Source organism: Silurus meridionalis, chromosome 6 (assembly GCF_014805685.1).
Source record: "Silurus meridionalis isolate SWU-2019-XX chromosome 6, ASM1480568v1, whole genome shotgun sequence".
Lineage (NCBI taxonomy): Eukaryota > Metazoa > Chordata > Actinopteri > Siluriformes > Siluridae > Silurus > Silurus meridionalis.
In genome coordinates, this window is record NC_060889.1 from 7,529,574 (window position 1) to 7,557,571 (window position 27,998).

The 27,998-nt window shown below is 38.3% G+C and overlaps 1 protein-coding gene across 1 annotated transcript in view; it reads left to right on the plus strand.

Annotated features, from left to right (window-relative positions):
* The first annotated feature begins 2,418 nt into the window (after nt 1-2,418).
* The window catches only part of eif2b3 (eukaryotic translation initiation factor 2B, subunit 3 gamma), a 52,840-nt gene continuing 27,260 nt past the window's right edge, over nt 2,419-27,998 (plus strand). The window contains exons 1-3 of the mRNA XM_046852226.1: nt 2,419-2,674; nt 3,089-3,245; nt 17,744-17,901. Of these exons, the coding sequence (XP_046708182.1) occupies nt 3,098-3,245; nt 17,744-17,901 (306 nt within the window). The 5' untranslated portion in view covers nt 2,419-2,674; nt 3,089-3,097. The remainder of the gene's footprint in view (nt 2,675-3,088; nt 3,246-17,743; nt 17,902-27,998) is intronic.

The following is a 27,998-nucleotide window of genomic DNA, read 5'->3' on the forward strand; positions in this document are numbered from 1 at the left end:
TAAGTATTATATATATTATATGTGACATATAAAGGGGTTATAGTAGTGCTGTAAATCATGAATGTGGGGCCAGTGTAGTTAGGCTCTACATCTTATGTTTATTATTTTACATTATATTATATGACATTATTGTGTAATGCTAGTCTGCCTTTACATGGATTTAACATTAAATTCTAAAGTTACAGTTCTTACATAAAAAGCTGTAAATTCGAACATTTGCTATAACCTACAGTATATAAGTTCGGTTTGCTCAGCTATAGATATCATCATGTATATTTTTAGTACAGACCACTACATTACACTGTTTATTGTTTTTGGCTTGTAGACATCTACTCTGTTTGTAAGGACATACACCCAGTAGGCCACCGCACACGCATCCGTAAACCCCTGGTGTGAAGTTTAATCTGATGCACGTCCTCGACATCATTTAACATCATTACCTTTAATGGTGAAATGAAAAGCAAGTTTGTGCGTTAAGTTGGGTATAGCATGTAAATGATCGTGCTGCTTGTTTTTTCCTCTCTGTTTGCTTATGATTATTAAACGCGATTCCGTTGGCAAACTGTCTTTCGGCTTCACGTGGCGTGTGTTCGGTAAACTGTGCTCGCGACATCATCGGCGCAGGAGTTCCCGGGTGGTCAAAAAAACGATTTGTCTGTTCGCACTGTTTTGTCTGAACCTGAGGGACGAAAGTAAATGTTGCATAACAGTAAATGTTTTCGCCTCCATACTTCTAGAAAGCTGAAGCTGTTTTAGTTCATTACGACGCAAAATCAGCAGACAATTTCCTCTCGTCTGTGTGCCCCTGCCTCGACGTCTCCATAATTAACTGTTTCCTGAGTGTCACAAAGCATGCTGTACCTGCACCCTTGAAATACACATGCACAATTTATTTATATTTTTACATTTCTTTTTTATTGACATTGTTCAGCTTTAAATAAAAAGAATATATATTATGTTAAAATAAAATGAAGATCTTGGGCTATGGCATTTTTTCTCATATTTCCCATGTCTCATATATTTGCCAAATTAATGGTCATCATGGTCCAACTTTGGCCCACGAGTCTTAGTTCGGGCATCTCTGGTTCAAAGGAAGGCATGTCAAGGTGACCAAATAAACCTTTACAAAGGCTGCTTTTTAGAAAACGTGTTGTGCGTTTTTTAGAAACACACCAAAAGCGTGTGCTTGCGCAGCATATTGGACAGAAGATTTAAACGCTTTTCAGGCCCTTTATAATCTCTATTCACTACCTTTTGACTTAATCTTTCAGTGCGGCTTAACGTCGAATTTTACAAAGGGGGTGCTGCAGCCTGCCCTGTTATTCCAGGGTTCCCTCTGCAGGCAGCGACCAACGAAGCTCATCTCCCGTCCAGAGAAAACAAAGCCAAGCCACATTCCCAGAGTTCAATTTGCTGTTACATTGGAGGGCTGTGGATTGGGGTTTGAGCCATGTCTGTTGACTGAAGGAGAGGCTGTGTAAAGGGTGATGTGTGCAGCAGTGGAAGGGTTTCTCCTGCAGTACCTCCTATTTGCAATAAACTGGAGGACAGGGAGCAGTTTCTTTTCTGGGACACACACACACACAAAAAAGAAACTGAAATGTTATATCTATCTATTAAATTTAGAAAACTTTTCTTAGGTACCAGTTTATGTTCTTAATGGTGTTAAAAATGAGCTGTCATCATCACCTACTTTTTTTTTTGCTCCTTACTATAATGAACTACAGCATTTACAGCAACAAACATCATTCAAATGAAACATTGCTACCACCAACAATCAAATGAATTGAATCTAATGCTGAAAAGGTGTGATGTGAATATATTATGATAATTATAATGATTGTATCTGAGAACAATAATTGTTGTTATTTCATTTTCCAAACTGTGGTATTGTAACAAAAAGTTTGACAACGACTAAATTTTAATGGACAAACGAATGGGTCAGAACATCTCCAAAACTGCAGTTCTTGTGGGGTGTTCACGGTCTGCAGTGGTCACTTTCTATCAAAATTTCTCCAGGGAAGGAACAGCGGTGAACCGGCGACAGGGTCATGGGCAGCCAAGGCTCATTGATGCACGTGGGAAGCGAAGGCTGGCATGTGTGGTCCGATCCAACAGCTCAAATCTCAGAAGAAATTCATGCTGTTAATGTTAGATGGGTCAGGACTTTTTTTGTCAGCAAAAGGCGACCATTTAATGCTATGCCTGATCAGTGTATATAGATGATAATTAATAATAAAAAACCTTTACAATAGATATATTTTAATATATCAGCTATTAAGTTTCTAATTTGTTACAATTTATTGATTTATTTTACATTTCTACTGTATTACAGCAAAGCAGTGGTTGTGATAATAACTCTAAGAAGTACAGGAACAACCTCCTGTTTACATGTAGGAACGAAAGTTTCTGGTTTAAGTTTCCAGTAGGACGGTTTCAAAATAACGGCACGGGTGTCATCATGTTAGCCACTTGGTTAGCTAATCAGATTTCATAAAGCGGTACGTTATTGTAGATCCTTTAACATCTGCGGAATATTTTGAAAAAAAACAAAACTTCTTTAAATTACATTTCCTGCATTTGGTGTGGAGTTGCTTCATTCCTGCGGGAGATTTCTGGGAGCTGGTGCTAAATGCTAACGGCGCTGTAACTTGCATGCGTTAGTGCTGAACAGGTAAGTTAGCCGGCTAGCTGTACCCGGCTGTTATATATATTCTTTTTTATTTTTGATAAATAATTGTAAAGTAAATGACTAAATTGAAGCAAATGTGCTGATTGATTGCGCAAACTGAATCTTTGTGCTGCGTGTTAAAGAGATTTCGCAGCCCCGGTGCTTTTACTGTATTTATATCATATGATGATGCAATAGAAAAGTGTTGAGTGTTATGACATCATGTCTAACACGTACATTAAGCAGTAACACGTTACACCACGTTCAGTTTTTCCATTTTTCTTAACTAATTTCAACATGTCAAGGTGAGAAGTTTTTGTTTTGATCCTCAAAATGTGGGTGAACTGAACAGGTTCCTTAAAATGATATGAATTTGTGAATGATCGCAGTAATTGTGGATGTTCTTTAACCTGGCAGGGACTGAAGATGGAGCTGCAGGCGGTGCTGATGGCCGCTGGTGGTGGGTCGCGCATGATGGACCTCACCTACAACACCCCAAAGCCTTTACTACCTGTGGGCAACAAGCCACTCATCTGGTACCCTCTGAACCTGCTGGAGAGAGCCGGCTTTGAAGGTAAAAACCGACCAAACCATCACTCTGCATTTCCACTGCCAGAGCATCAGTTATTGACTTGCTATCTTCATCCAGACACTAATAATTCACACCTATACTTATTTTCTTGCTGTCAGGCCCTATTATTTAGTCCAGGGACCCCCCCATAACTTACATATTGTAGTGATCTAACTACTCTACATTCAAGCACTCATCAACTAGCAGCTTATGTTTGTATAAGATGTGTATAACATACACATATTTACATTTACATATCTATTTAGATGCTGAGTTTCCATGCAGGATGCAAAAGCAAGTGTAAGATAAACGTACAAAAGCAAGTGTAAGATCATCAAACTAATTTAAATATTAGTAAAAGGTAACACACCAGCAAGTCCACCTCTGAATGGCTGAAGAAAATCTAAATGAAGACTTTGGAGTGGCCTAGTCAAAGTCCTGACCTGAATCCTATTGAGATGCCGTGGCATGACCTTAAAAAAGCGGTTCGTGCTCGAAAACCCTCTAAAGTGGCTGAATTATAAAAATTCTGCATGGATGATTGGACCAAAATTCCTCTACAGCGCTGTAACAGACTCATTGCAAGTTATCACAAACGCTTGATTGCAGTTGTTGCTGCTGAGGGTGGCCCAAGCAGGTATTAGGTTTAGGGGGCAAACACTTTTTCACACAGGGCCATGTAGTTTTGGATTTTGTTTTCTCTCAATTATAAAAACCTTCATTTAAAATTGCATGTTGTGTTCTCTTGTGTTATCTTTTACTAATATTTAAATTAGTTTGATGAGCTGAAACAATAAAGTGTGACAAACATGCAAAAAAAAAAAAAAGTTTAGGAGCCAACAGCTTTTTACACAACTGTATAATTTTTATATATATATTAGGGATGCACCGAATATTCGGCCATCGAAAATTTTCGTCCGAAAATGGCCCAGAAAAGACTTTGATTACCGAAAAAACGCGGCCGAAACAGTTTGTTGTGATGACGCAAACAGAAACCGCGGCCCGCACGTGCCTGTCTAAAACAACATGTCTGCGGTGTGGACGTATTTCAGTATATCTGAGAAAGACCCACGGATAGCGATTTGCAAAACATGTAATGTAAATTTCGTCTGCAAAGACTTTCTCCACGTCGGGTTTAATTTATCACCTGAAATCCAAACATCCCGATCGCTATGCTGAATATGAGAGGAACGCGGCACAGAAAAGCAAAACCTCTCCGAGCATGCGCACTCCGTCTGTGGTGAACGTTTTTAAAAAGGCAGGCAGTTTCCCAGTGATAGTGTTGTATTGTATCTTTAAGCAGTTGCACTTGTTCTGAATGCACTTTGTTTTTATGAAAGAACATATTTAATTTTACAACCTTTCAGCAGGCCAGAGGGCCTGTACATTATTATTTAATGTACACATGAGTGCATTTAAGTTAAAGACTAAATTTTAATTTATTTTATCCTGTGCATTGTTGCAATGTGCTATAAATAAATATTTTCATAATTTGTAATTGATTTATTCTTTGAAACTTTAATATTAATTTATGCAATTGAAATGCCTTGATTTTAGTAAGGTTAGTACACAGTCATAGACATAAATGCAATGGTAATAATAATTGGCATAATTTCTTTTGGTGTTTCGGTTTTCGGCCTTGCTTTCCTCTTTTTCGGTTTTCGGTTTCGGCCCAGAATTTTCATTTCGGTGCATCCCTAATATATATATATATATATATATATATATATATATATATATATATATATATATATATATATATATATACAGTCCCTGACAAAAGTCTTGTCGCTTATCTATTTTGTAGAAACACCTGCTATTAACCTGACTTTTAATTAATCAATTGGTGTTAGAAATAGCTCATATGAAAAGCTAAACCCCTCCCAAATAAAGTTTAATGCACTGAAATAAATGAGTTTCACTGAAAAAAGATTTATCATTTAATCAAGACAGAAAGGTCAAATTTTTTTGACAAAAGTTTTGTCACCTATACAGACATTGAACAAATTTACTGCAAATACAAAAATATGTCAGCAAATTAAGTAGTGGTGCTGTGAGATCCAAATGTAATATCTTGTATGACTTTCATGAGCTTGAAGGACTGCATCCATGCGGTTTGGCAAGGATTCATACCATTTATTGATGAAGTCATCAGGAATAGCAAAGAAAGCAGTCTTGCATGCCTCCCAGAGTTCATCAATATTCTTTGGTTTCGTCTTCCATGCTTCCTCTTTCATCCTACCCCACATATGCTCAATGATGTTCATGTCTGGTGACTGGGCTGGCCAATCCTGGAGCATCTTAATCATCTTCACCTTGAGAAACTTTGATGTGGAGATGGAGGTATGCGATGGAGCCCCATCCTGCTGCAGAATTTGGCCTCTTTTATGGTTGGGAATATAAAAGGTAGCTAAGATTTCTTGGTATTTTAGATTATTGATGTTGCCTTCCACCCTGCAGATCTCTCGCACACCCCCATACTGGATGTAACCCCAGACCATGATTTTTCTGCCACCAAATTCCACTGTTTTCTGGGTGAATCTCGGATCCATGCAAGCTCCAGTAGGTCTCCTGCAATATTTGCGGCGACTGTGGTGTAATTCAACAGAAGATTCATCTGAAAAATCCACCTTCTGCCACTTTTCCAGCATCCATCCTTTTAGCAGGCTGTGGACCTTGGCAAATGCCATTTTGAGACAGAATCCGACAAACTGTTCTGGTTGACACAGGGACTTCAGCTGACCAGGTCTCGTGGAGCTCTGCTGCAGTGGAAAATGGGCTGGCCTTGGATTTTCGAGCCAACAAACGGTCCTCTCGAGCAGTTGTCTTGCAGGGTCTGCCTGACCTGGGCTTGTCAAAAACGTCTCCAGTCTCGTCAAATCTTTTTTTTATCCTCTGTACTTGATGCTGAGACACATTGAAGGTGTCTGCCACATCAGCAGTGGATCTGGTCTTCAGCCTCTTGATAATAGAAACTTTAGTTCCAGGGTGAATCTTAGGCATGTTTGCAAAGGTCTAGTTGCAGTTGATGTGAAGGTTTCGTTTTGCACTGAAACATTATTACAAAAGCTGTTGAGATTAAAATGAGCCATTTCTTGTAAAAAAAAAAAAAATCTTGATTAGAAATATATTTAAGCGGCACTTCAGGTCAATTTGTACACAAGCGACAAAACTTTTTTCAGGGACTGTGTATATATATATATATATATATATATATATATATATATATATATATATATATATATATATATATATATGTGTGTGTGTATATATATCATATGGCATCATGGTGGGATTTTGGTGATTGATTTGAGACTTGGCGCATCAGTAAAACAAATGTTTGAGTTGAAGGTTTTAATTTAGCCTCTTTTGTATTTATTTTGTTGTATTTTTAATAGAATTGGTCAAACAGAATTGCACGTACATTCATCGCGTGTTTATACAATTAAAGCCGTTAAAATGAATTCGTGTTGACGCGTTATTAACTATTTTAGACAAAAGTATTGGGACACCCAATTTTTTTAGCGTATGTGGTTCTTCCCAAAACTGCTACCGCAAAGTTTGAGGATGTATTCAAATAAAATTTCCCTTCACTTGAACTATGGGACCCAAACCTGTTCCAGCAAGGCAAAGCGAGCTCCATGCTTTACATGGGTTGGAGTGACCAGCCATAAAGCTCTGACCTCAAGCCTATTGAACACCTTTGGGATGAATTAGAACGCTGACTGCACCCAAGGCCTCCTCACCTCTCCTACATCAGTACCTGACTTTACTAACACTCTTGTGGCTGAATGAGCACAAATATTCCCAAACACACTCCAAATTCTAGTGGAACTTCTTCCCAGAAGAGGAACTTGATGAGGTTCTCTCGCTATGTATAGTCAGTACAGATTGTCCCTGCAAAATAGCAAAATAAATTTTTTAAAATCCCCAAAAATTTAGTGCTACAGCGTACAACGTACACTACGTCGGACGTGCCACTGGGATGAGCGTATCACTCGCCCTGTGAGATCCACCTCTCTCGCTAGCAGCAATTTTAGTGAAAAAAGCATGTCTTCCAAGTGCCCAAGTATGTCTACTGCTTGTAGTGAAAAAAAGAAGAGGAAAGCCTAATAAAATTATAAATCAGCATAAAGCAGGAAAGACTGTCAGAGTCAGAGCACCATTGAGACATTTAGATTTTGTCTAAAGTCTGAAGTATCTCCACTATATGGACAAAGTATTGGGACACCTGTGCATAAAGCCAGCTGCATGATGATCTCCTCACTAGACATCAGTACCTGACTTTACTAACACCCTTTTAAGCTGAATGAGCACCAATCTCCACAACCACACGAGAAAAATTTAGTGTAACATCTTCCTAGAAGAGTGGAGGTTATTATAAAAGCAAATCGAGGCTGAATGTGGAATGGGATTTTCAGAAAGTACATTAGAATCCCATGGCCATGTGTCCACAAACTTTTAACAGTATACAGTAATCTCCCGCTTTACTATTAGAATCTCGCTTTATTACGGAATTGCATTTGCCACATAACTAACTTGTTTGGCTGATATCACAATAGACCAAAAAACCTATAGGGAACTGTTTTTTTTTTTTTTTAATAGAGTTTTGTGTTGAAATAATGGAATTTATGAATTAAATTGAATTATTACTTCTAAAATAAAGTAAAATGTTAATACAGTACAGTACTGTATACATAAAATAGCATTTTTGTATTTACTGTATAATGTTTGTGTACCACAAAGTAGAATAAATGTTTTGGTAACTATCCAAAAAATAAAATATTTGGTTCTTATTTAAAATAAATGGCCCAAAAGAATACTTTTGGACTTTCATACAAGTTTGACCTGAATGAGAAATATTTTGATTTGACTTTAAACCAGTGATTACAAATCTGTAAATGTTTAAGTTGTTCCCATTAAAGTGATAAATGTTTATATATATATATATATATATGACTGGTGATGAGTATTATAATACAAAACTCTGAGAAATAACAGACATTAAGCTTAGGCTTGATGGGTCCTGGGGAACAATGCCTTAGCCAATCATCATTGCAGTTTGTTAAATGGAGGCAGTGCTGACAGAATAGACAAGTACGGTATATAAAAAATGTTTAGAGAACACCCACCATGCAAAGTCAAATATTTGGTCTGTAATTTGGAATGTCATTGCCTTAGGATGTATAGTGTGGTGCTTGATATATAGTATTAGACAGTTTAAGCAGCCCACACACTGCTATCATTTTTACCTCGTTGACTGACACCCAGGAGTGAGGGGCAAGTTTCTACCCGTATATGTTCGGAGAGACTGTACGGTGCCATCCATGTGCTGTGCCAAAGTCAAAACCCTAACAGGTTTAATAGCTATTTTAATTACCAACAGCCGCATTCGGAGTTGAGGGATTGATACTGTAAATTGTACACACCACCATTCAGACCTCTGGAGTAATTAAGGATTTGCATGTGTGGCACAGAGCTTTCTATAGGAATGTGTCTGTGATAAATGACATTATAAACAACATAAAGTTCATAAAGCTTATCTAGCAAAACGTGGGCAAATCAGCTGAAACAAAGCTTTATATTAATTATATTATGTTCATTATTATAATAAGTTATTTATTTACTATTTTTTATATATAAATAAATATAAAAACTGGCAAATCATGAGAAACCAGCATGAGACCATCGTGAGAAACCATGTAGTCATCTGTAGTAGTAGAAATATACATTTAGCAATTTATTGGAAAAGTACTAGACTCACTTATTTGAAAGTTCTCAGATTCACATGTGTATATACATCATGTATGCCATGTAGTGTTTCGTTTAATAATGTTTGGTTTTGTTTTTTTAGCTTTGTGTTGGGTGTCTAGTCTCATGTTATACTGTTTTTAAAAAAAAAATCTCTGGCACCATCAGAGGTTTTAATGACCTGATTGGGCCACCTGGCAAAACCAGCTCAAGGATATGCATAAACCAACTCTGAATATGAGTAACTTTCCTGACATGTAAACTTGGGGGATATGTTGCCAGCTTTGAAAACAGATTTAAGAGCTAAGCACAAAATTTTTAGATAAATTATAATGCCTAGGTAGCATAGTATGGACAAAAAGCATCGGAAACCTGTCCAAAATATGTATGTGCTTCTTTAATATCTTCTTTTCCATATATCTTATCTATTCCACATGTAGTCCCAATTTGCCATTATAATAAACTCCATTCTCTGGACATTTGTGCTCATTCAACTACAAAAACTGAGAAATCTCAAGAGCACTAGACAATATTTGGACTTAAAGTTTGCAGACAAATGACCATACGATTCATATGTGCTTTCTGAACATCCCATTCCACATTCAGTCCCATTTGCTGTTTGAATAACCACCACTCTTTTGGGAAGATGTTTCACTAGATTCACGAGCGTAGATTTGTGTTCATTCAGCCACAAGTGCTTAGTAAAGTCAGGTACTGATGTAGAGTGAGGAGGCCTGAGGTGCAGTCAGCGTTCCAGTTCATTCCAAAGGCGTTTAGTAGGTATGAGATCAGAGCTCGATAGCAGGCCACTCAAGATCTTCCACTCTAAACCCATGTAAACTATGTTAACTTAATGGAGGACACAAGGGCATTGTCATGCTGGAACAGGTTTGGGTCTCCTAGTTGAAGTAAAGTGAATGGAAAATGAATGATACCACGTACAGAAACATCATATACAATTGATTGCCTCCGATTTTGTGGTTAAAGGTTGGGGAAGAATAAATGGCAAAGCCTCCAAAATGTACATTTGTGGAATGTAAATCTGTTCGCCCTGGAGGTAAAATACTTCCAGGGCGAACAGATTTACATTCCACAAATGTACATTTTGGAGGCTTTGCCATTTATTTTAAATACGTTCACATCCTTGCTGTGTTTTTCTTTTATTACAAAGTTAATTTCCAAATTGCAGCAAATGTTGATGATCAGAAGGGGTTGAATACTAGTTATTTTTTTTAAACTCTCCTGCTAAATAATACATTGTCTTTTTTTTTAACTGGAACAATGCATCATTAGTAGGGGTTCACAATGGTTTTGGTACATACCTCGACTTTCAAGTCACGGTTCGGTTCAATTTTGGTACGGTTAGGGCAAAGAAATGCAAAACATCAAATTGCTTGTCATTTTTTATTAACACAGTTTATTATTAACATTTGTGATAAAAACATTTTTTTTCAATTTCAAATAAAATGCCTGCTTGGTTAAATAATATATATAATATTTTATAAAATAAGAATAAATCAAATAAATGTAATACACTTTTATATTATATTGATTAAATTAATTATATTGGCAGAAATTGACTTGATTAAATAAAATTTAATAAATGGCAAAAATGTAATTAAATAGTTCACATTTGTTAGACCCTAAGTGGGTAATACAGATGTGTATATTTAACATTTGATTTTCTAAACATATAATCTACTTACCTGAGATTCTTATTTCAGCATACTTTAACAAATACCTTCATTCCTTCCATCCTTCATTCGTTCACTCCTTTGATATGCAGAATTGTCAGGATGTTCTTTTTTTAAGAGAAATTCTTGAAGCTGGACATAAAATGCTAAAGAATCAATAGCGCTAGTGTTTGCTGCTAACCAGAAAGGGGCTAGCGGCTAACACGAGTGTTATGGGCTCAAGATTCTTCTTTTTTTTTACTTTCCATTTTGCTGCACATTTTATCCTGCATATATCTATGTTTGTGACAAATGAGTCTTAAATCCACAGCGCTAGTATCACTACCTGTTTAGCAGCTAGCGCTATTGGTTCACTGTTGTGTATGTTTTCAAGTAAAAAGAAAAAAGCGCTCAAAGTGCGAGGCGGAGAATAAACTCGCTACTTTATACGTTCCTGAGGAATTTCGGATTTGAACTATGTTCCGCACGTAAAAAGGAATGCATTTGGTACACATGCGTACCGAACCGAAAGCCCTGTACCGAAAAAATCTCTGTACACAAAAGTATCGTTACACCCCTAGTCATTAATAACGCTGACAAATTTGATAAGGGAATGAATACTTATTTAAGGAACTGTGTAAAGTTCTATATAAATATTAATATGGTGTAAACAACATGAGCAATTTTCATAAAAAAAATACCTCAATAATGATAAGGTTGTCTCAAAATACACATCAACAAGTCTGCCAGAATCTTATTTTATATCAATTTAAAATCATAGTCATGCATTTGGCAGATACAGGACACTGTCCAGGCACACAACAGAGCAGACAGTAGATCAGAACAATGCTTCACAGAGCAACAGCAGCTGACCCTTTATTCAGAACCCTGACCGCGGAGATAACGCTGCCTTCGTAAAAGATCACACAAAATTCTGTTGAGCTGTTGTAAATAGAGATACTTCAGCATGTCTTCTGACCCTTCTGGTGTTCTGTGGGTTTCTCATGTCAGAATAATGTAACCTCTGCTTTTTTGGAGTCAAACCAGAGAACCTGTCATGTGAAAGCTTCCGCAAGCTGGCAGGTTTAAATAGCTATTGGCTAAATCCGGTTTCAAAATTTCCGGACCATTTCAAACTGAAAAAGGAACGAAAGCATCGGATCCTAACGGTTTACTCTGGCGATAAACTGTTATGTTGATTCGGTCGCATAAAGCGTCAAGAATTTCCTGATTTAATGTCATATCGGAGACAGCTCGCACTAGGGGGAGTTATGAAGAAAGCAATACTGGCGCGGAGAGGAGCACCTGGTTATTCTCTTCCTGACTTCGACTCTCTTGATACCATCATGCGATGATCCAGGCCCACTGCGTGACCCAGTTCTACATGAACTAACCCTGAACGCTGTGCTGTTTCATTCCCCTCCCCAAAAAAATCTAAATGTCTTCCTAAGTTATAGAGAATTAACTAATGTTTAAATTTGCAGTATATAGAGATTGCAGTGTAGAGGGAGGGGGGTGGTGGTGGTGGTGGGTGGTTTCGGGGTAAAAGAAAATCCTGTTTTTAAAGCCAAGCAGGGATAAAGAGGCATACATGCTTGTGGACCGGGTTTTATGGTATTAATGATAATTAAATGTTTATTCTTTACACCTAGCTGATATTGACTAATCCCGCTCGTGGCGTTCTGCCTGGCCGGCAGCACAGAGCGTAGCTTTATTTGTAGCACAGTATGCACTGTTAACAGCCAACAGCCCGGCCAAGCAAAGTCCTGCAATAGCTTCTACACACTACTAACTACAGTACGTAAGCAGCTTTGCGAGAAAAATGTTTGTGCACTTGAGCAGGATACTAGGGACGGCTTTTCCAGTTGGCATGAGCACGGGGGCTTTTGGCGAGTAATTAACAATGGATGTATTTAAAATGTGTCGGAGCATTTATCTGATTAGTGCCAACTCTGGATTTGCACTCTACATTGCAGAAATGATCGACGTTTAATAGTACACAACTTTGTAAGATTCGTCTATTGCTTTCGGGATTCATTTCTGTGAAGTATGCTCGGAAGTTCCTGGACTAAAGCTGTGTCAAAACTAGAGGGTTAGGGGTTAGTGTGAGTTTCGACTCCGGTGTAATTCAGGACCAGTGAAAGTATATGTCAGGTATAGAAAAGTGGGGACTTGTAGCATTTTTCAACTACAAAATTATTAATAATGATAAAGACCAGCTCTCTTTTTTTTTTTTAACTGGAACAATGCATCATTAGTAGGGGTTCACAATGGTTTTGGTACATACCTCGACTTTCAAGTCACGGTTCGGTTCAATTTTGGTACGGTTAGGGCAAAGAAATGCAAAACATCAAATTGCTTGTCATTTTTTATTAACACAGTTTATTATTAACATTTGTGATAAAAACATTTTTTTTCAATTTCAAATAAAATGCCTGCTTGGTTAAATAATATATATAATATTTTATAAAATAAGAATAAATCAAATAAATGTAATACACTTTTATATTATATTGATTAAATTAATTATATTGGCAGAAATTGACTTGATTAAATAAAATTTAATAAATGGCAAAAATGTAATTAAATAGTTCACATTTGTTAGACCCTAAGTGGGTAATACAGATGTGTATATTTAACATTTGATTTTCTAAACATATAATCTACTTACCTGAGATTCTTATTTCAGCATACTTTAACAAATACCTTCATTCCTTCCATCCTTCATTCGTTCACTCCTTTGATATGCAGAATTGTCAGGATGTTCTTTTTTTAAGAGAAATTCTTGAAGCTGGACATAAAATGCTAAAGAATCAATAGCGCTAGTGTTTGCTGCTAACCAGAAAGGGGCTAGCGGCTAACACGAGTGTTATGGGCTCAAGATTCTTCTTTTTTTTTACTTTCCATTTTGCTGCACATTTTATCCTGCATATATCTATGTTTGTGACAAATGAGTCTTAAATCCACAGCGCTAGTATCACTACCTGTTTAGCAGCTAGCGCTATTGGTTCACTGTTGTGTATGTTTTCAAGTAAAAGAAAAAGCGCTCAAAGTGCGAGGCGGAGAATAAACTCGCTACTTTATACGTTCCTGAGGAATTTCGGATTTGAACTATGTTCCGCACGTAAAAAGGAATGCATTTGGTACACATGCGTACCGAACCGAAAGCCCTGTACCGAAAAAATCTCTGTACACAAAAGTATCGTTACACCCCTAGTCATTAATAACGCTGACAAATTTGATAAGGGAATGAATACTTATTTAAGGAACTGTGTAAAGTTCTATATAAATATTAATATGGTGTAAACAACATGAGCAATTTTCATAAAAAAAATACCTCAATAATGATAAGGTTGTCTCAAAATACACATCAACAAGTCTGCCAGAATCTTATTTTATATCAATTTAAAATCATAGTCATGCATTTGGCAGATACAGGACACTGTCCAGGCACACAACAGAGCAGACAGTAGATCAGAACAATGCTTCACAGAGCAACAGCAGCTGACCCTTTATTCAGAACCCTGACCGCGGAGATAACGCTGCCTTCGTAAAAGATCACACAAAATTCTGTTGAGCTGTTGTAAATAGAGATACTTCAGCATGTCTTCTGACCCTTCTGGTGTTCTGTGGGTTTCTCATGTCAGAATAATGTAACCTCTGCTTTTTTGGAGTCAAACCAGAGAACCTGTCATGTGAAAGCTTCCAAGCTGGCAGGTTTAAATAGCTATTGGCTAAATCCGGTTTCAAAATTTCCGGACCATTTCAAACTGAAAAAGGAACGAAAGCATCGGATCCTAACGGTTTACTCTGGCGATAAACTGTTATGTTGATTCGGTCGCATAAAGCGTCAAGAATTTCCTGATTTAATGTCATATCGGAGACAGCTCGCACTAGGGGGAGTTATGAAGAAAGCAATACTGGCGCGGAGAGGAGCACCTGGTTATTCTCTTCCTGACTTCGACTCTCTTGATACCATCATGCGATGATCCAGGCCCACTGCGTGACCCAGTTCTACATGAACTAACCCTGAACGCTGTGCTGTTTCATTCCCCTCCCCAAAAAAATCTAAATGTCTTCCTAAGTTATAGAGAATTAACTAATGTTTAAATTTGCAGTATATAGAGATTGCAGTGTAGAGGGAGGGGGGTGGTGGTGGTGGTGGGTGGTTTCGGGGTAAAAGAAAATCCTGTTTTTAAAGCCAAGCAGGGATAAAGAGGCATACATGCTTGTGGACCGGGTTTTATGGTATTAATGATAATTAAATGTTTATTCTTTACACCTAGCTGATATTGACTAATCCCGCTCGTGGCGTTCTGCCTGGCCGGCAGCACAGAGCGTAGCTTTATTTGTAGCACAGTATGCACTGTTAACAGCCAACAGCCCGGCCAAGCAAAGTCCTGCAATAGCTTCTACACACTACTAACTACAGTACGTAAGCAGCTTTGCGAGAAAAATGTTTGTGCACTTGAGCAGGATACTAGGGACGGCTTTTCCAGTTGGCATGAGCACGGGGGCTTTTGGCGAGTAATTAACAATGGATGTATTTAAAATGTGTCGGAGCATTTATCTGATTAGTGCCAACTCTGGATTTGCACTCTACATTGCAGAAATGATCGACGTTTAATAGTACACAACTTTGTAAGATTCGTCTATTGCTTTCGGGATTCATTTCTGTGAAGTATGCTCGGAAGTTCCTGGACTAAAGCTGTGTCAAAACTAGAGGGTTAGGGGTTAGTGTGAGTTTCGACTCCGGTGTAATTCAGGACCAGTGAAAGTATATGTCAGGTATAGAAAAGTGGGGACTTGTAGCATTTTTCAACTACAAAATTATTAATAATGATAAAGACCAGCTCTCTTTTTTTTTTTTTTTTTTGCACCAGTCCATAACTAAACACAGTAATGTGCAATATCATATACCATAATTTCCGGACTATTAAACGCACCCATATATAATCCGCACCCACTCTACACTGTCTACACTGAAACTAATGAACTTTACACAGGCTTTAACGAAAGACAGTGTCTGTTACAAGGTGTAAGGGGTGAAATATGTTGTGACTCTTTTAAGAGCAGAGCGGCATTTTGGAAATAGCCTGGCGCCGCATTTTTCCGGTATTACTGCATGTGTGCAAGACCGATGAATATGTCCTTATTATTTTCTGATGCTCATTTCTAAGTTTCTTTGACTAACCCGTAACACCGTTGCCAAGAAAAATAAAAAAGCACGAGTTTTGGAAACCTGTCTGTGCTTATATAATTTCTGTCGCAACTGGAGTTAGAGAGCTCTCCCTTAACCCAGACTCAACGTGTTATAACGGGTTGTATCTAAACAGTAGCCTACCAAGAAAGTCATTGTTTACTGTCTTCCTCCTTCCTTTCACAACTATTTCTCTCTCAGGTTTATCTTTTGGCATCGTTGTGCGTTTAAAAATCACCACCGGTGGAAGTTTTTCTCCCGATGCAGTGCAGCTCAGAACACAGGTGAAGTGAGTTTTTTCGTTTCCGTTTGGAAATTTCATTGGTCTAATGTTATGGGGTTCGGTTTTTTGGCTTGAAGTTTGTGAAACCGGGAAAACCCCAGGAAAAATTAATAAATTAGCCGTTTCGTTGTTTAAACCGCGGGGTTCAAAACGTGGGGAAAAAAGTAGCGGCTTATAGTCCAAAAAATACGGTAAATAGTATACATATTATATGATTTACTTATTCCTTATTTCATATATTATACCATATATGCCATAATTCAGACTTCATTACTCGAAGCAGAGAAAGAACTGCGATACAAGTGCGGGAAATCGGGTTATGCGAAAATGGTCAATTTTACATAAAACGTAATCTGCAGTCTGTGAAAGTCAATAAAATGGGAATAAAAAAAGCTGGTCAAAGGTTTTAAGGTTTTGAAATAGAAATGAATATTTGTGTCAGAAGAATTTTAGTTTTCCTTTTTGTCTATTCTCATATTTGACATTGCGGGCCAAATCGCAGGTCACCACAGGCCAACTTTAGTTTAGGTGTCTCTGATTTATAGTCATTGGTGACTGCCTAAACAACTCATGACGAAAAGCAAAGGAAAACAATGACTGAAGACAGGATTCGTGATTTTACTATTTTGGCACAAACTGAATATGTACGCTATTAAACGGTATTACCGTATTTTCCGGACTATAAGCCGCTACTTTTTTCCCACTCTTTGAACCCCACGGCTTAAACAATGAAGCGGCTAATTTATGGATTTTTCCTGGGTTTTTCCCGGTTTCACAAACTTCAAGCCAAAAAACTGAGCCCCATAACATTAGACCAATGAAATTGCCGAACGGGTTCAGGTGAACCAATAAAACTCTTTATATTAAATCAGATGTGCTCCCACCGAATCGGGCCGCACCACATCATAAATATGAATGATGATCCTCTGACGTTTGACCTGCCGCTCACTCAGCTGTCAACAGGAAATGCGAATAATTCGTCACGCTGAAAACAACCGGGCATGAAAAAACACACTTCACCTGTGTTCTGAGCTGCACAGCATTGGGAGAAAAGCTTCACCGATGGTGATTTTTAAACGCACGACGATGCCGAAAGATAAACTCCTGAGAGAAATTCTTGTGAAAGGAAGGAGGAATACAGTGAACAATGACTTTCTTGGTAGGCTACTGTTTAGATACAAGCCGTGTAGCAGACACTGTCTTTCATTAACCCTGTGTAAAGTTCATTAGTTTTAATTTAGACACCTGCGGCTTATAGACAGGTGCGGCGTATTTATGTTCAAAATAAAAATCTTTGTAATATTCAGTGGGTGCGGCTTATATTTGGGTGCGTTTCATAGTCCGTAAATTATGGTACATTTAAAATTCTATAACCTCATATTTCTGACTGGGAGTGTAAATCAATCTTGAATGTATTTCCTCCGAATCATGGTTACATTTATTCAGTGATCAGATTTGCCCCTAATTTTTTTCCTTTTTCATATGAATTGTTCCCAGGTGAATTCCTGCATGAATATTCCCATCTCCTATTAGAGAACGATGCGATATATGTGCATAGTCCGGTGTGTAATCGCTGGTGTTCTGTCTGTCTCAGAGGTGATCGTGATCACCACAAAAGAAGTGCAGAAGGCACTGAGCGCAGAGCAGCGAGTGAAGCTGGACGTGAAGATGAAGCTGGACGTGGTGTGCATCCAGGAGGAAGCGGATATGGGGACCGCCGACGCCCTGCGACACATTCAGCAAAAGATCAAGGCAAGAACTTCGCACGCATTAACCTTCAGAACTAAAAAATTCAAAACACATTGCTTTCCCTAGACATCGTTTCAACGTGTATGTGTAAGGAATGGAACATTTGTGGAGGAAAAGCAGTCAAAAACAGTGTCGTGTGAAGCTGCAAGCACGCTGAAAAAATTCCTCTTATACAGCACCAGTCTGCCAATGCGAACTATTTATTACTTATTTAACAACAAAACATACTTTTGATCTGTTTATAGTTACGGTTAATGCTGTGGAACATCTGTTCCATAGAAACCGGGACATACCTTCTGTCCCGAAGAGCTTCCTGGGACAGAAAACATAAAGGAATTTTACAGCTTTTAACTGTTACACTGTGAACTTGTCTGCAATAAAGGTTAGATAAACATGTCCCCACAGAGAACTTCACCATATCAACAAGTGCATAGGGATTCATTTTTATCACTGCATGTGGCGTATCTGCTGTACAGGGCTCTGTTTAATGTAACGTGTACATATTAAAGTATTAGAGCAAGTGCATTAATGTAAACCTGGGATTTAGGTTACAGTCTGCACTACTGTCAGAGCTGCACTTCTGGAACGTTAGTCAACGCCTTTTTGACCATTTCGAATTAAGAACTCTTGCCAGAAATGGTCAAGATTAAGTTCTTAATTATCACACCTAATACACATAGTAGAGGGAAACCCCCTAAAAAGAGGTCTGAGAGGTCTGCTTTTAGGTGAGGATCTCCATCCTTTTCTTTTTTTTTTTGTGTAAGTAGAGCAGTGTGCACTGTAGCTTGCTTTTGCCTTACCTTCCTTATCATTCGTTCGAGGGTAGTTAGAGGCACTTTGTGTGGTACTTTTCTCCAGGGACTTTTTGGCTCATGGAACTTGTTGATATCGAACCCTCACAGGGATGATTATGGTCCTAGCTTTTTGCTGTAAATCTGTTGGTTCTGTGAACATTAGGAATCTTCTTTACCTTGATTATGATTGCTACTTGTTGCATACATTTTTTTTGAAATATTTATTACAGTGATATGATGTCTATACATGCATACATCAATAGATACATACATATTTTATATATATATATATATATATATATATATATATATATATATATATATATATATATATACCGTATCTCACAGAAGTGAGTAGACCTCCTCATGTTTCGGCAACTATTTTTAGTATCTTCTCAAGGGACAATACTATAGAAATAAAACTTGGATATATTTGAGTCAACGTGCAGAAATGAAAACTAAGCCAACATACAGCCATTATTGTCTAAATAACTGCCACAAAAGTGAGAATAACAGCTGTATGTTGTGTAACGATGCAAAGCCACATCTACTATTCATCATGTTCATGTTTTTGTCTGCTTGACAGGACCATAGACATTTGTGTATCTTGTATTCGAGCAGTTACATTTTGTGCTTTGAGTACAGTTCTCTCATACTGAACACTGGATGTTTAACATGGCACCTCATGGCAACAAACTCTCAGAGGATTTGAGAATTAGTATTGTTGCTCTTCACAAAGACGGCCGAGGCTATAAGAAGATCTGTAACACGTTGAAACTGAGGTACAGTACAGCGGTCGGGGTCATACAGAGGTTTTCCCATACGGGTTCCGCTCGGAACAGGCCTTGCAAAGGTCCATTAGAGAAGTTGAGTCCTCCTGCTGTGCGTCAGGTGCAGAAGCTGCTTTAAAAAACAGACACACGAGTGCTGCAGCATTGCTTTAGAGCATACAGAAGCAGAAGATCCGCTTGTCAGTGCTCAGACCGTAGACCACACACTCCAACAAGTCGGCTTGCATGCCTCCTGCAAATAGTATGCTTAAGTCAACCTGTCCAAGAGCATGACTTACTGGAACCATGTCCTGTGGTCTGATGAGACTGAACTTGTGTGGCCAAGTATGCTTCCAAACCTGAACCCTGTTGAGTACCTGTGGCGGGCAGAAGCGCCATGTGTCTAACATCCAGCAATATTGGCACTTTAAGGGTGTACTCACTTCTGTTGGAAGTTATTTTGACAATAATGGCTGTATGTTGAGTTATTTTTAGAGGACAGTAAATCTGTACTGCTGTTCAGGCGACATATTGACTAAAATATATTTAAGTTTTATTTCTATATTATTGTCCCTTAAGAAGATTTACTAATTAGCTGCTGAAACTTGAGAGGTGGAATCACTTTTGTGAGATACTCTGTGTGTGTGTGTGTTTGTGTGTATGTGTATAAATATATATATATATATATATATATATATATATATATATATATATATATATATATATATATATATATACACACACACACGCATTTACGCACACTTTACAATTGTTAAAATATCTAAATAGTCCCACACTGTTCTCTAAGGATCTGTGTACATACCTCAAGCGCACACTCGGCAGAAAACTCGGTAGGAAAGCCAAATTACGGCGTTGATTCCTGGCATTTTCCTATTTTTCAAAAAAATAAATAAAAATTTTATAATAATATATATATATTTATTTATTTCTAATATTTTATCAGTGTGAATCCACTCTGATATGCTTTGTTGTGTTTTGATTTTGAATAAATCAATAAGGCATGTAATTGCAGTACTGGTGTTTTAAACGTGCTCTAGAATTGCTTTATTGCTCGTACAAGAAGCGGGTTTCAGTAATGCGACGGTGTTGAGTTTTTGTAAGTGTGTTGAAGGTTTAGCCAGATGGAGATCTCCATCGTTACGCTCAGGCTATAGGCTTTGAAAGTAAAAAAAAAGAAAGTGTACATACTGTATAGTGATAAATGCGGTCTCGGTAGGTGTGAACGTTACCGAGAATACGTGTAGACGTGTAGACTGGAAGCGGTTGACGGGTGTGTGTGGCCTCACCTGGCCACCACGTGACCGGCATGTGACTCCACGATCCGTGACTTCACATGCTGCCCCATTTCACCTGCTGAAAACCTTCAGGAAGGCATGATTTCAGGACCCTCCAGTCCGCCTCGGGAATCCCAGATCTACGCGTGTGACGGTTACCGCATGAGCAGACGGGACAGGTGGTGTTTACTCGTGTGGGTTACAGTCATGTGTTATGAGTTATTAGAGGGTTCGAAAGTGTCATCACATCTGGGCCGGCCAGAATTTTTTTTTTTTTTTATTTCTCTGCTCTTGTCATTCCAGGATCAGGATAACATATCATTTATGTATGTGTGTGTCCTTAGGTCCATTTCATTCCTCGTCGTGCATGGCTTCCATGAAAATGTGGGAGTTTGGTGGGAGGGATGGTAAAAACATGTGCTCCTCACAGGAGATTAACTCCGCCATAATAAACCCTGATGCACTGGAAAAGGGAACGTTCCAGAAAAAGGCCTGCTCTAGCACGCTAGGCCGCACAGATGCGTTTATCGCTAATCCCGGGGAGAAAACCGAGAGATTAAATGCATTGAGTGGCAGAGGCGTCCACTGCACGAACAGTCCGTCGAGTGTTGAGAGATGGCAGCTGGCAGCAGGGGCTTCAAATCCCCGTTTATTTTGCGGACAATACGCTCAGCATTCTCGTCCTCCCTTAGCAAACAACACTCGTACAATGGGGGAATCTTTGACAGTGTTGTCGTTAAAGCGCTCTTTCATTAGCCAGTGTTTGGGTTCATAGTGATGCCTTGAGTCAATGTTTAGGCAGAAACGGAATAATCTTGTCTATTGCAGATTTCTGCCAGGTCTTGTCAGGAATGGGGCCAGAGGTTTGTGTCATACACAGGACGCGTGGAGATAAAAGCACGCTAGACGACTGTAGGTAAAAAAAAAATGCTGGCTGACCTTAAATTGTAGCTGACTGATATTTATTGCCTGTGTACATCCTTCACCTCGCATCAACGTGCTCTGCATCGCACGTTCATCCATTCATTTTCTGCTTTTTCACGCCCGTGTTCATCCGTTTCAGTGTTTCGTGCAACCGCTACATTAGGCGGCATTAGATGGCTCGTATTACTCACTTCAATACTGATATTGTTGATATTGTGTTGAGAATTACATCAGGAAACCGACATCTTTTCTAGAGTGTATCAACTACTTGACCTCAGATCAAAATAAGACCCAATGTGAGTGCGTTGACTCATATAGATACAAGAAAATGGCTGTTTTAAGGGGGGATTAAAGGGAATCCAATGCTGTTTCATGCATTCTGAGTTATTAACACTGTTAGATAGGGGTGTGTTCCCCCCCCCCCAAACATAAAATTGCTTTTTTTTTTTGTTTTTTGTTTTTTTTACACAACATTTGTGAACATCAACAGTTTACTTTTTTTTTTTACATTTTAAATAATACGTCTGCTTAGTTTAAAAAAATTACAAATGTATATAAAAAATTTTATTTAATAAATTAAATTAATTCAGTACACTTTTTTTATAATACTTGGCACAAATCAAATTGATTGAAATTTAATAAATGGAAAAATGTCATTAAATTGTTTACATTTGTTAGACTCAATGTAGGTAATGTTTTTTAAAGATATGTCCTATTTACCTGTTCTACCTTATTTAGTCTGATGTTTCCATTAAAGAAACACACACGCTATTTATTTTATTCAATGTGTATAATTACAAATTATTTAATTCCTTCCATCCCTCATTCATTCATTCATTCATTCATTCACTCACTCCCTTGATATGTGGAATTGTCAGAACGGCTCCTTTTAAAATCAAATTTTTGTAACTGTAGATAAAATGCAAAAAGGAATCCATATCGTTAAGACTGTCATAAAAAAGGTCGCGATGACGAGAAGTGGCAGCGATTTGGTGCAACGAAACAAAACTTGCGGTTTGCCACTTAACATGTTCGTGAGGTAACTCCGAAAGGTTCTGTACGAATATGTGTACGTTACACTGTTACTGTTAGAGTTGGATTCTTACCATGGCCAAAGTAAATAAAAAATGAAATAAAAGATTTTGAGATTGGAATTCCTTATATGGGCATTTATCCCGGGAAGATCATGTCAGAAATGACAACCAGAGCGAGAGCAAGAGCGCATCCATCACCACGCTTCATTCGCTTCCTGAAGTCGTCGGCAGACCTGCACAGGTCTTGCTCGAGAAGAATGTCTCCAAAGAAGTGTGTTTTTGTATGTTTGAGAAGGAGAACCTTGTTCAGTACCATATAAACACGTCCTGCTTGTGGTCATTGTTTCTACCGTTGTTCTTGACGTTAAATTTCAGACTCTGGTTACGATTCCGGATCAAATACGTACGACTGGATCTGATTGCAAGCTATAGTTAATTTAAGACTGTAAAGTTTTTTGGTTCCTAATTTATTTGTAGCGAAGTCGCAGTATTATTATTTTATTGCAAATATTTATTGCAAAATTGCACTTTTACATTTTATAACGATCCCCGACCACCAAACCACCCAATAATCCCAAACCAGAACAAAGGGACATTTAAAGAAGGTTGAAGAAAAAAGAAAGAGAATAAAAACAAACAAAAGGGGAATACATAAACGAAACAAATGATAATACAAAAACAACTTCTCCAGGATACGTACATTCTTAAAGAAGGTAATAAATTGTTGTCATCGTTTAAAAAAAAAAAAAACTTCCCTCCTGCCTCTGATACGATACTTGAATTTTTTTTTCAAGTTTTAAAAAGAAGATTAAATTTTTAGAAGAAAGAGAAGGAGGTTGTAGGGGAGGTCCGAGATCATCTCCGCCGAGCAAGCAAAGATGCAAATGCGACAGTACTTTGATTATGGGGTAGAAGTTGACGCTGAGATGAAACACCAAAAATGACAATTAAAGGGCAGATGTCTAATTTGATTTAAAAAAAACTTCAAAGACAATTTTAAAGAAGGAGTTTCAAAACATCTGCAGTTTGGAACAGAGAGCAAACATATGACTGAGGTTACAGGGTGAAAGTTTTTCATATGTCGGGAACGTTGGGATATATCTTCCATTATTTAATCTTAGAAAGATGCGTCCTGTCCAGCACATGACGTGGAAGTGCGTATTTTATCTAACACCTTTTCCCTGTAAACCATCCTCAAACTGCAGGTCTAATTCCTCTTCCCAAGCTCTGGTGATTTTTACTTTTTAAGAATTGAAATAAAAAGCTGAATCTTTCTTTTGGATCTGATTAAAAGACTCTTCAGAAATATAAAGGACGCAGTTCTATATTGTGTATATACTATATTATAGAGTAACTCTATAGTTACTCGAGATGAACATGAGACGGACCAAAACGTGTGTGTGTGTGTGTGTGTGTGTGTAAAATATAGTACAATATAATATTTGTGTCTGTTAAAGCAATGAATGCTTTTTGCATATTTTTTTTTTTATTTGTTTAACTGTAACATTTGACAGTTCGGTTTTGTCGGTCTTTTTTTTTTTTTTCGACTATTTGGGATCGTGGTGCTCTTGAACCACCTGGATATAAAATAACCGATCAACCATCAGTGCATAATCCATTCACGGCTTCATCCAACATTCTGGCTTCACTCTGAGAAGTTCATATGAATCACTGTGTGTTTTTATTTATTTTTTTATTTTTTTTTAAAGCAACAAGAGAGTGACGGTAAATGGGAATCCGACACACGTCCTTTTCTTACAGCATTATACTACGCACAACATTCACAGATCCATGGCAGAACAAGTTTGTCTGCGATACATGAACATGTTGCTTTAGTCTGTATTATGTTCTTTACTATATGCAAAAGAGGTGTTGACACTTTTTTCGAAAGAAAAGACCACCAATGAAATTCCCTTTTACATCCAGGTTAGGATCATCAATTCAAAAACATTGTGCACTTTAGGGCATTCGTCATATTTGGTACTGTAAGATACAGATTATGCAAATAAAACATCTCTAATAAATGAATGAGTCATTTTCCCATTAGAATCAGAATGCAGATTGCTCAGAATCAATAAAGAGCCATTTTCTTTAATTTTTTTTTACTTTCAATATTAAGTAAAAAAAATAAAAAAATAAAAAAATTACTGAAACCATCGTAATTGTTTATAAAAAAAAAAAAAAAAACACACATACAACAAACACAAGAACTTAATTTTAGATTTCTTGAATTAAAATTTTTTTTTGTACTTTTGAACCCAAAAAAAAAAAAAAGTAAAATAAAAAATGATCAAAACCTTGATGTATGCTCACTAATATGTCAGGCTTTTAACAAGGGATATGGCAGAAAAATGAAAAATCTGTAATAGGAATACGTAAAAAAAAAAATGTTTTCCTGTTCCAGGGATATGAGCGGCGTGTTTCTTATACGATGCTGTATTTATTTACCGAAACCCTTTTCTTTTTTTTTTTTTCTTTTTTTTTTCTTTTTTTTATAAAGAAGGCACCAGAAGACAGAATATTAACTGTCTCAAACAAGCTATTTTTCCCCAGCATTGATTTTTGTTTTACTGTTCCTTCACTTGTTTCTCCACCCTCTTCCTCTCTCCTCTCCTTCTGGGTGGTCTCACCTGGCAGCGCCCCCCCCAGGGGGGGGGGAAGGTTAGTCAGGCAGAACTACAGCAGTGTGTGGGTGGCCTGACCTCCTACCCCCTCTTTCCTCTCCTCTCCCCATCCCCCTCTCTTCATTCCCTCGCTCTCCGAGTCGCGTTCCGAGTCTCACAGCGGTATTCCGAGTTTGAATGCATCTAGTCTGTGATTCCTGCTGCCTTGTGTCCCTGTGACCAGGATGCGGCGTGTGGGACGCAGGCGCCCACAGGCATTCGGCCAGTTGTCGTGTCGTGGAGAAAAGAAAAATCCATGCCGTGTTAAGTGGTAGGTTCTGCTGTGACATTGATTAAGTGGACTCACATTTGTTGCATATTTGGGGGCTTTTTCTTTTTTTTTTGCCCACGTGTGTGCGCTCCCATGGGCAGATGTGTTCGTATGGCATTTTTCATGCGCGCATTTTTCCCCTTCTGTCTTTCAGCACGTTGAAATTGTCGAATAAATAGAGCTTATTAGGCCCCATCAATGTAAATGATGTATATTCGCATGCAGAGGTATAAACTACACTGTGCCTCTGTAAACGGTGCCTGGGAATAGTTTGCTATAAAATGTATAAACACACACAGCTGACAGGAGCACATTTTGTTCCAAAATGCAATTTCGGGGAAGAAAAATTAGCGATATGACCGCTTATGTAAGGAGTAACTTCTGTTTTAGGAAAATGGTGATTAATTTCATATATATTTGAATTCATAATTATATCTGGTTATAGTTACATTTAATTTTGATCACTTCTATGGCTCTGGTTATCACTTATAGGTTTTGTAAACAATCATTCCCTCACCAGGTTTCCTTTTATCCTCATTCAAGTGGCTTGGAGCTGTTCTAGTCTCCGAAAAAGTCACGTTTTTTTTTATCCTGTTCTAACGTATGGAGGTTCTGCATTATGTTGCCAGATCATTTATAGAATACAGTACATGCGGTTTTCACCACATTATGATACTTTATACTAAGGTGGGTGGTAGCTTATGCTACGTCTCTACTGATCCGAAAAATACATTTGAAAACGGCGTTTTCGTCTAAAATCTCTTCGATCATCTCCCAAAATGTGCTCATCCACGCCGAAACGTTTTTGAACCGCACATGCGCAAATCGTTCATTTGCTTTCCAGCTTTTTAAAATGGGAAAAAAAAACAGAGAGAAAAATATGCGTTTTCGAACATTAGTATTAGTGTGGACATGGCCTTAGTGGTTAATGCAGGGGACTGCTTTGGATCCGAAGGTCATGAGTTCAAATCCAAGCCACATCGAGTTGCCCCTCCTGGGCGTCTGCACTATAGCTGTGTATGAATGAGATTTTTTTTTAAAAAGGAAGTCGCTCTGGATCTTTCAAATCCCATAAATGTTGTCATGGTCATATTTTATTTTGATTTCTTTATTTTAATATTTGACGATTCAGGATGATGCTCAGTAGTTTATTAGTCAGCAATTATGAATAAAGTTTCATGCTCTGCTTCTTTAGCGGTTATGCTGATGTTCATGTTCTGTGGAAGACAAACACGGAGCACATTGTATTACTATGAGAACTTCTGCATATGGAGAAAAAAAATCCCTGCTGCCTAGTGCTGTAGCTGTTTAGTTGAAGGCCCGAATAGTCAATCTTCTGTCCATCTTTATCTGTTGAGCATGTGTCCTCGGGTCGGCCGTGTGCCCGGAGGGAGAGGGAGAGAGAGGGAGAGAGAGAGAGAGAGAGAGAGAACCGGAGCTGGAGCGTCACGGCAGAGCCTCCCCAATGAGGCATGCAGCGCTCACAGAGCCAGGCGCTCTCTTACAGGCCCGTTTTTTTTTGCCCCTCACGCTCCCCCGGTTTATTTATCCACAGGCTCGAGATGGGCAGACCAGATGGGAACCAGACAACTTAAACAGAAACAATGGCAAAGGCGAGCACGATTTATCGCCGGGTTCCCCTCCGCGCCTGCGCTCGCTCACACATATACAAATATGCACGCGCAGATGAAGGCTCGGCCAGAGCGAAGTGTTTATGGAGGCGGCTCGACCCCCCGCTCCTTCCCTGCAGCTCCCACGTCATCCGCGCCATACCGTTATAAACCCGACTCTTGTTGTGACTGTCGTCAAGAGAAATACAGGGGGGATTTTCATACGAGTCTTTTTACGAAGCGTCAGAACTGGTGTGGAAGCCGCTGAGCTGCTCTACAAGCTTCACGTCGCTCCTTACGGATACTGTACGAAGTGTATGATTATTAGTGGTTAAGGAATTGGACTTTGGATCAGAAGGTCATGAGTCATGAGAAGGTCACACCCAAGCTGCCACCCCTGGGCCCCTGAGCAAGACCCTTACCCCAGCTCAGTTGTATGAATGAGATCGATGGTGTAAATGGAAGTCTCGAAGTCTTTAACTGCATGCTGTGTTCTGTAGTATATACATAGCAGTGTCTGAAAACTTAAATGACAAAAAAAAAAAAAGCTGTCGCTCTTTCATCCCGATATTTTTTTTCCCCCACATTAGCTTCACTAAAATAAGGCCCACGTTGAGGAAAGCGTTCGAAAACACAAATCTTGTCCATGTATATAATAGAAGTCACTGGTATTGATTAACCAGGTAAAAACAATAATAAAAAATACAAATTATAATTTCAAATAAAATTTTCAGAATGT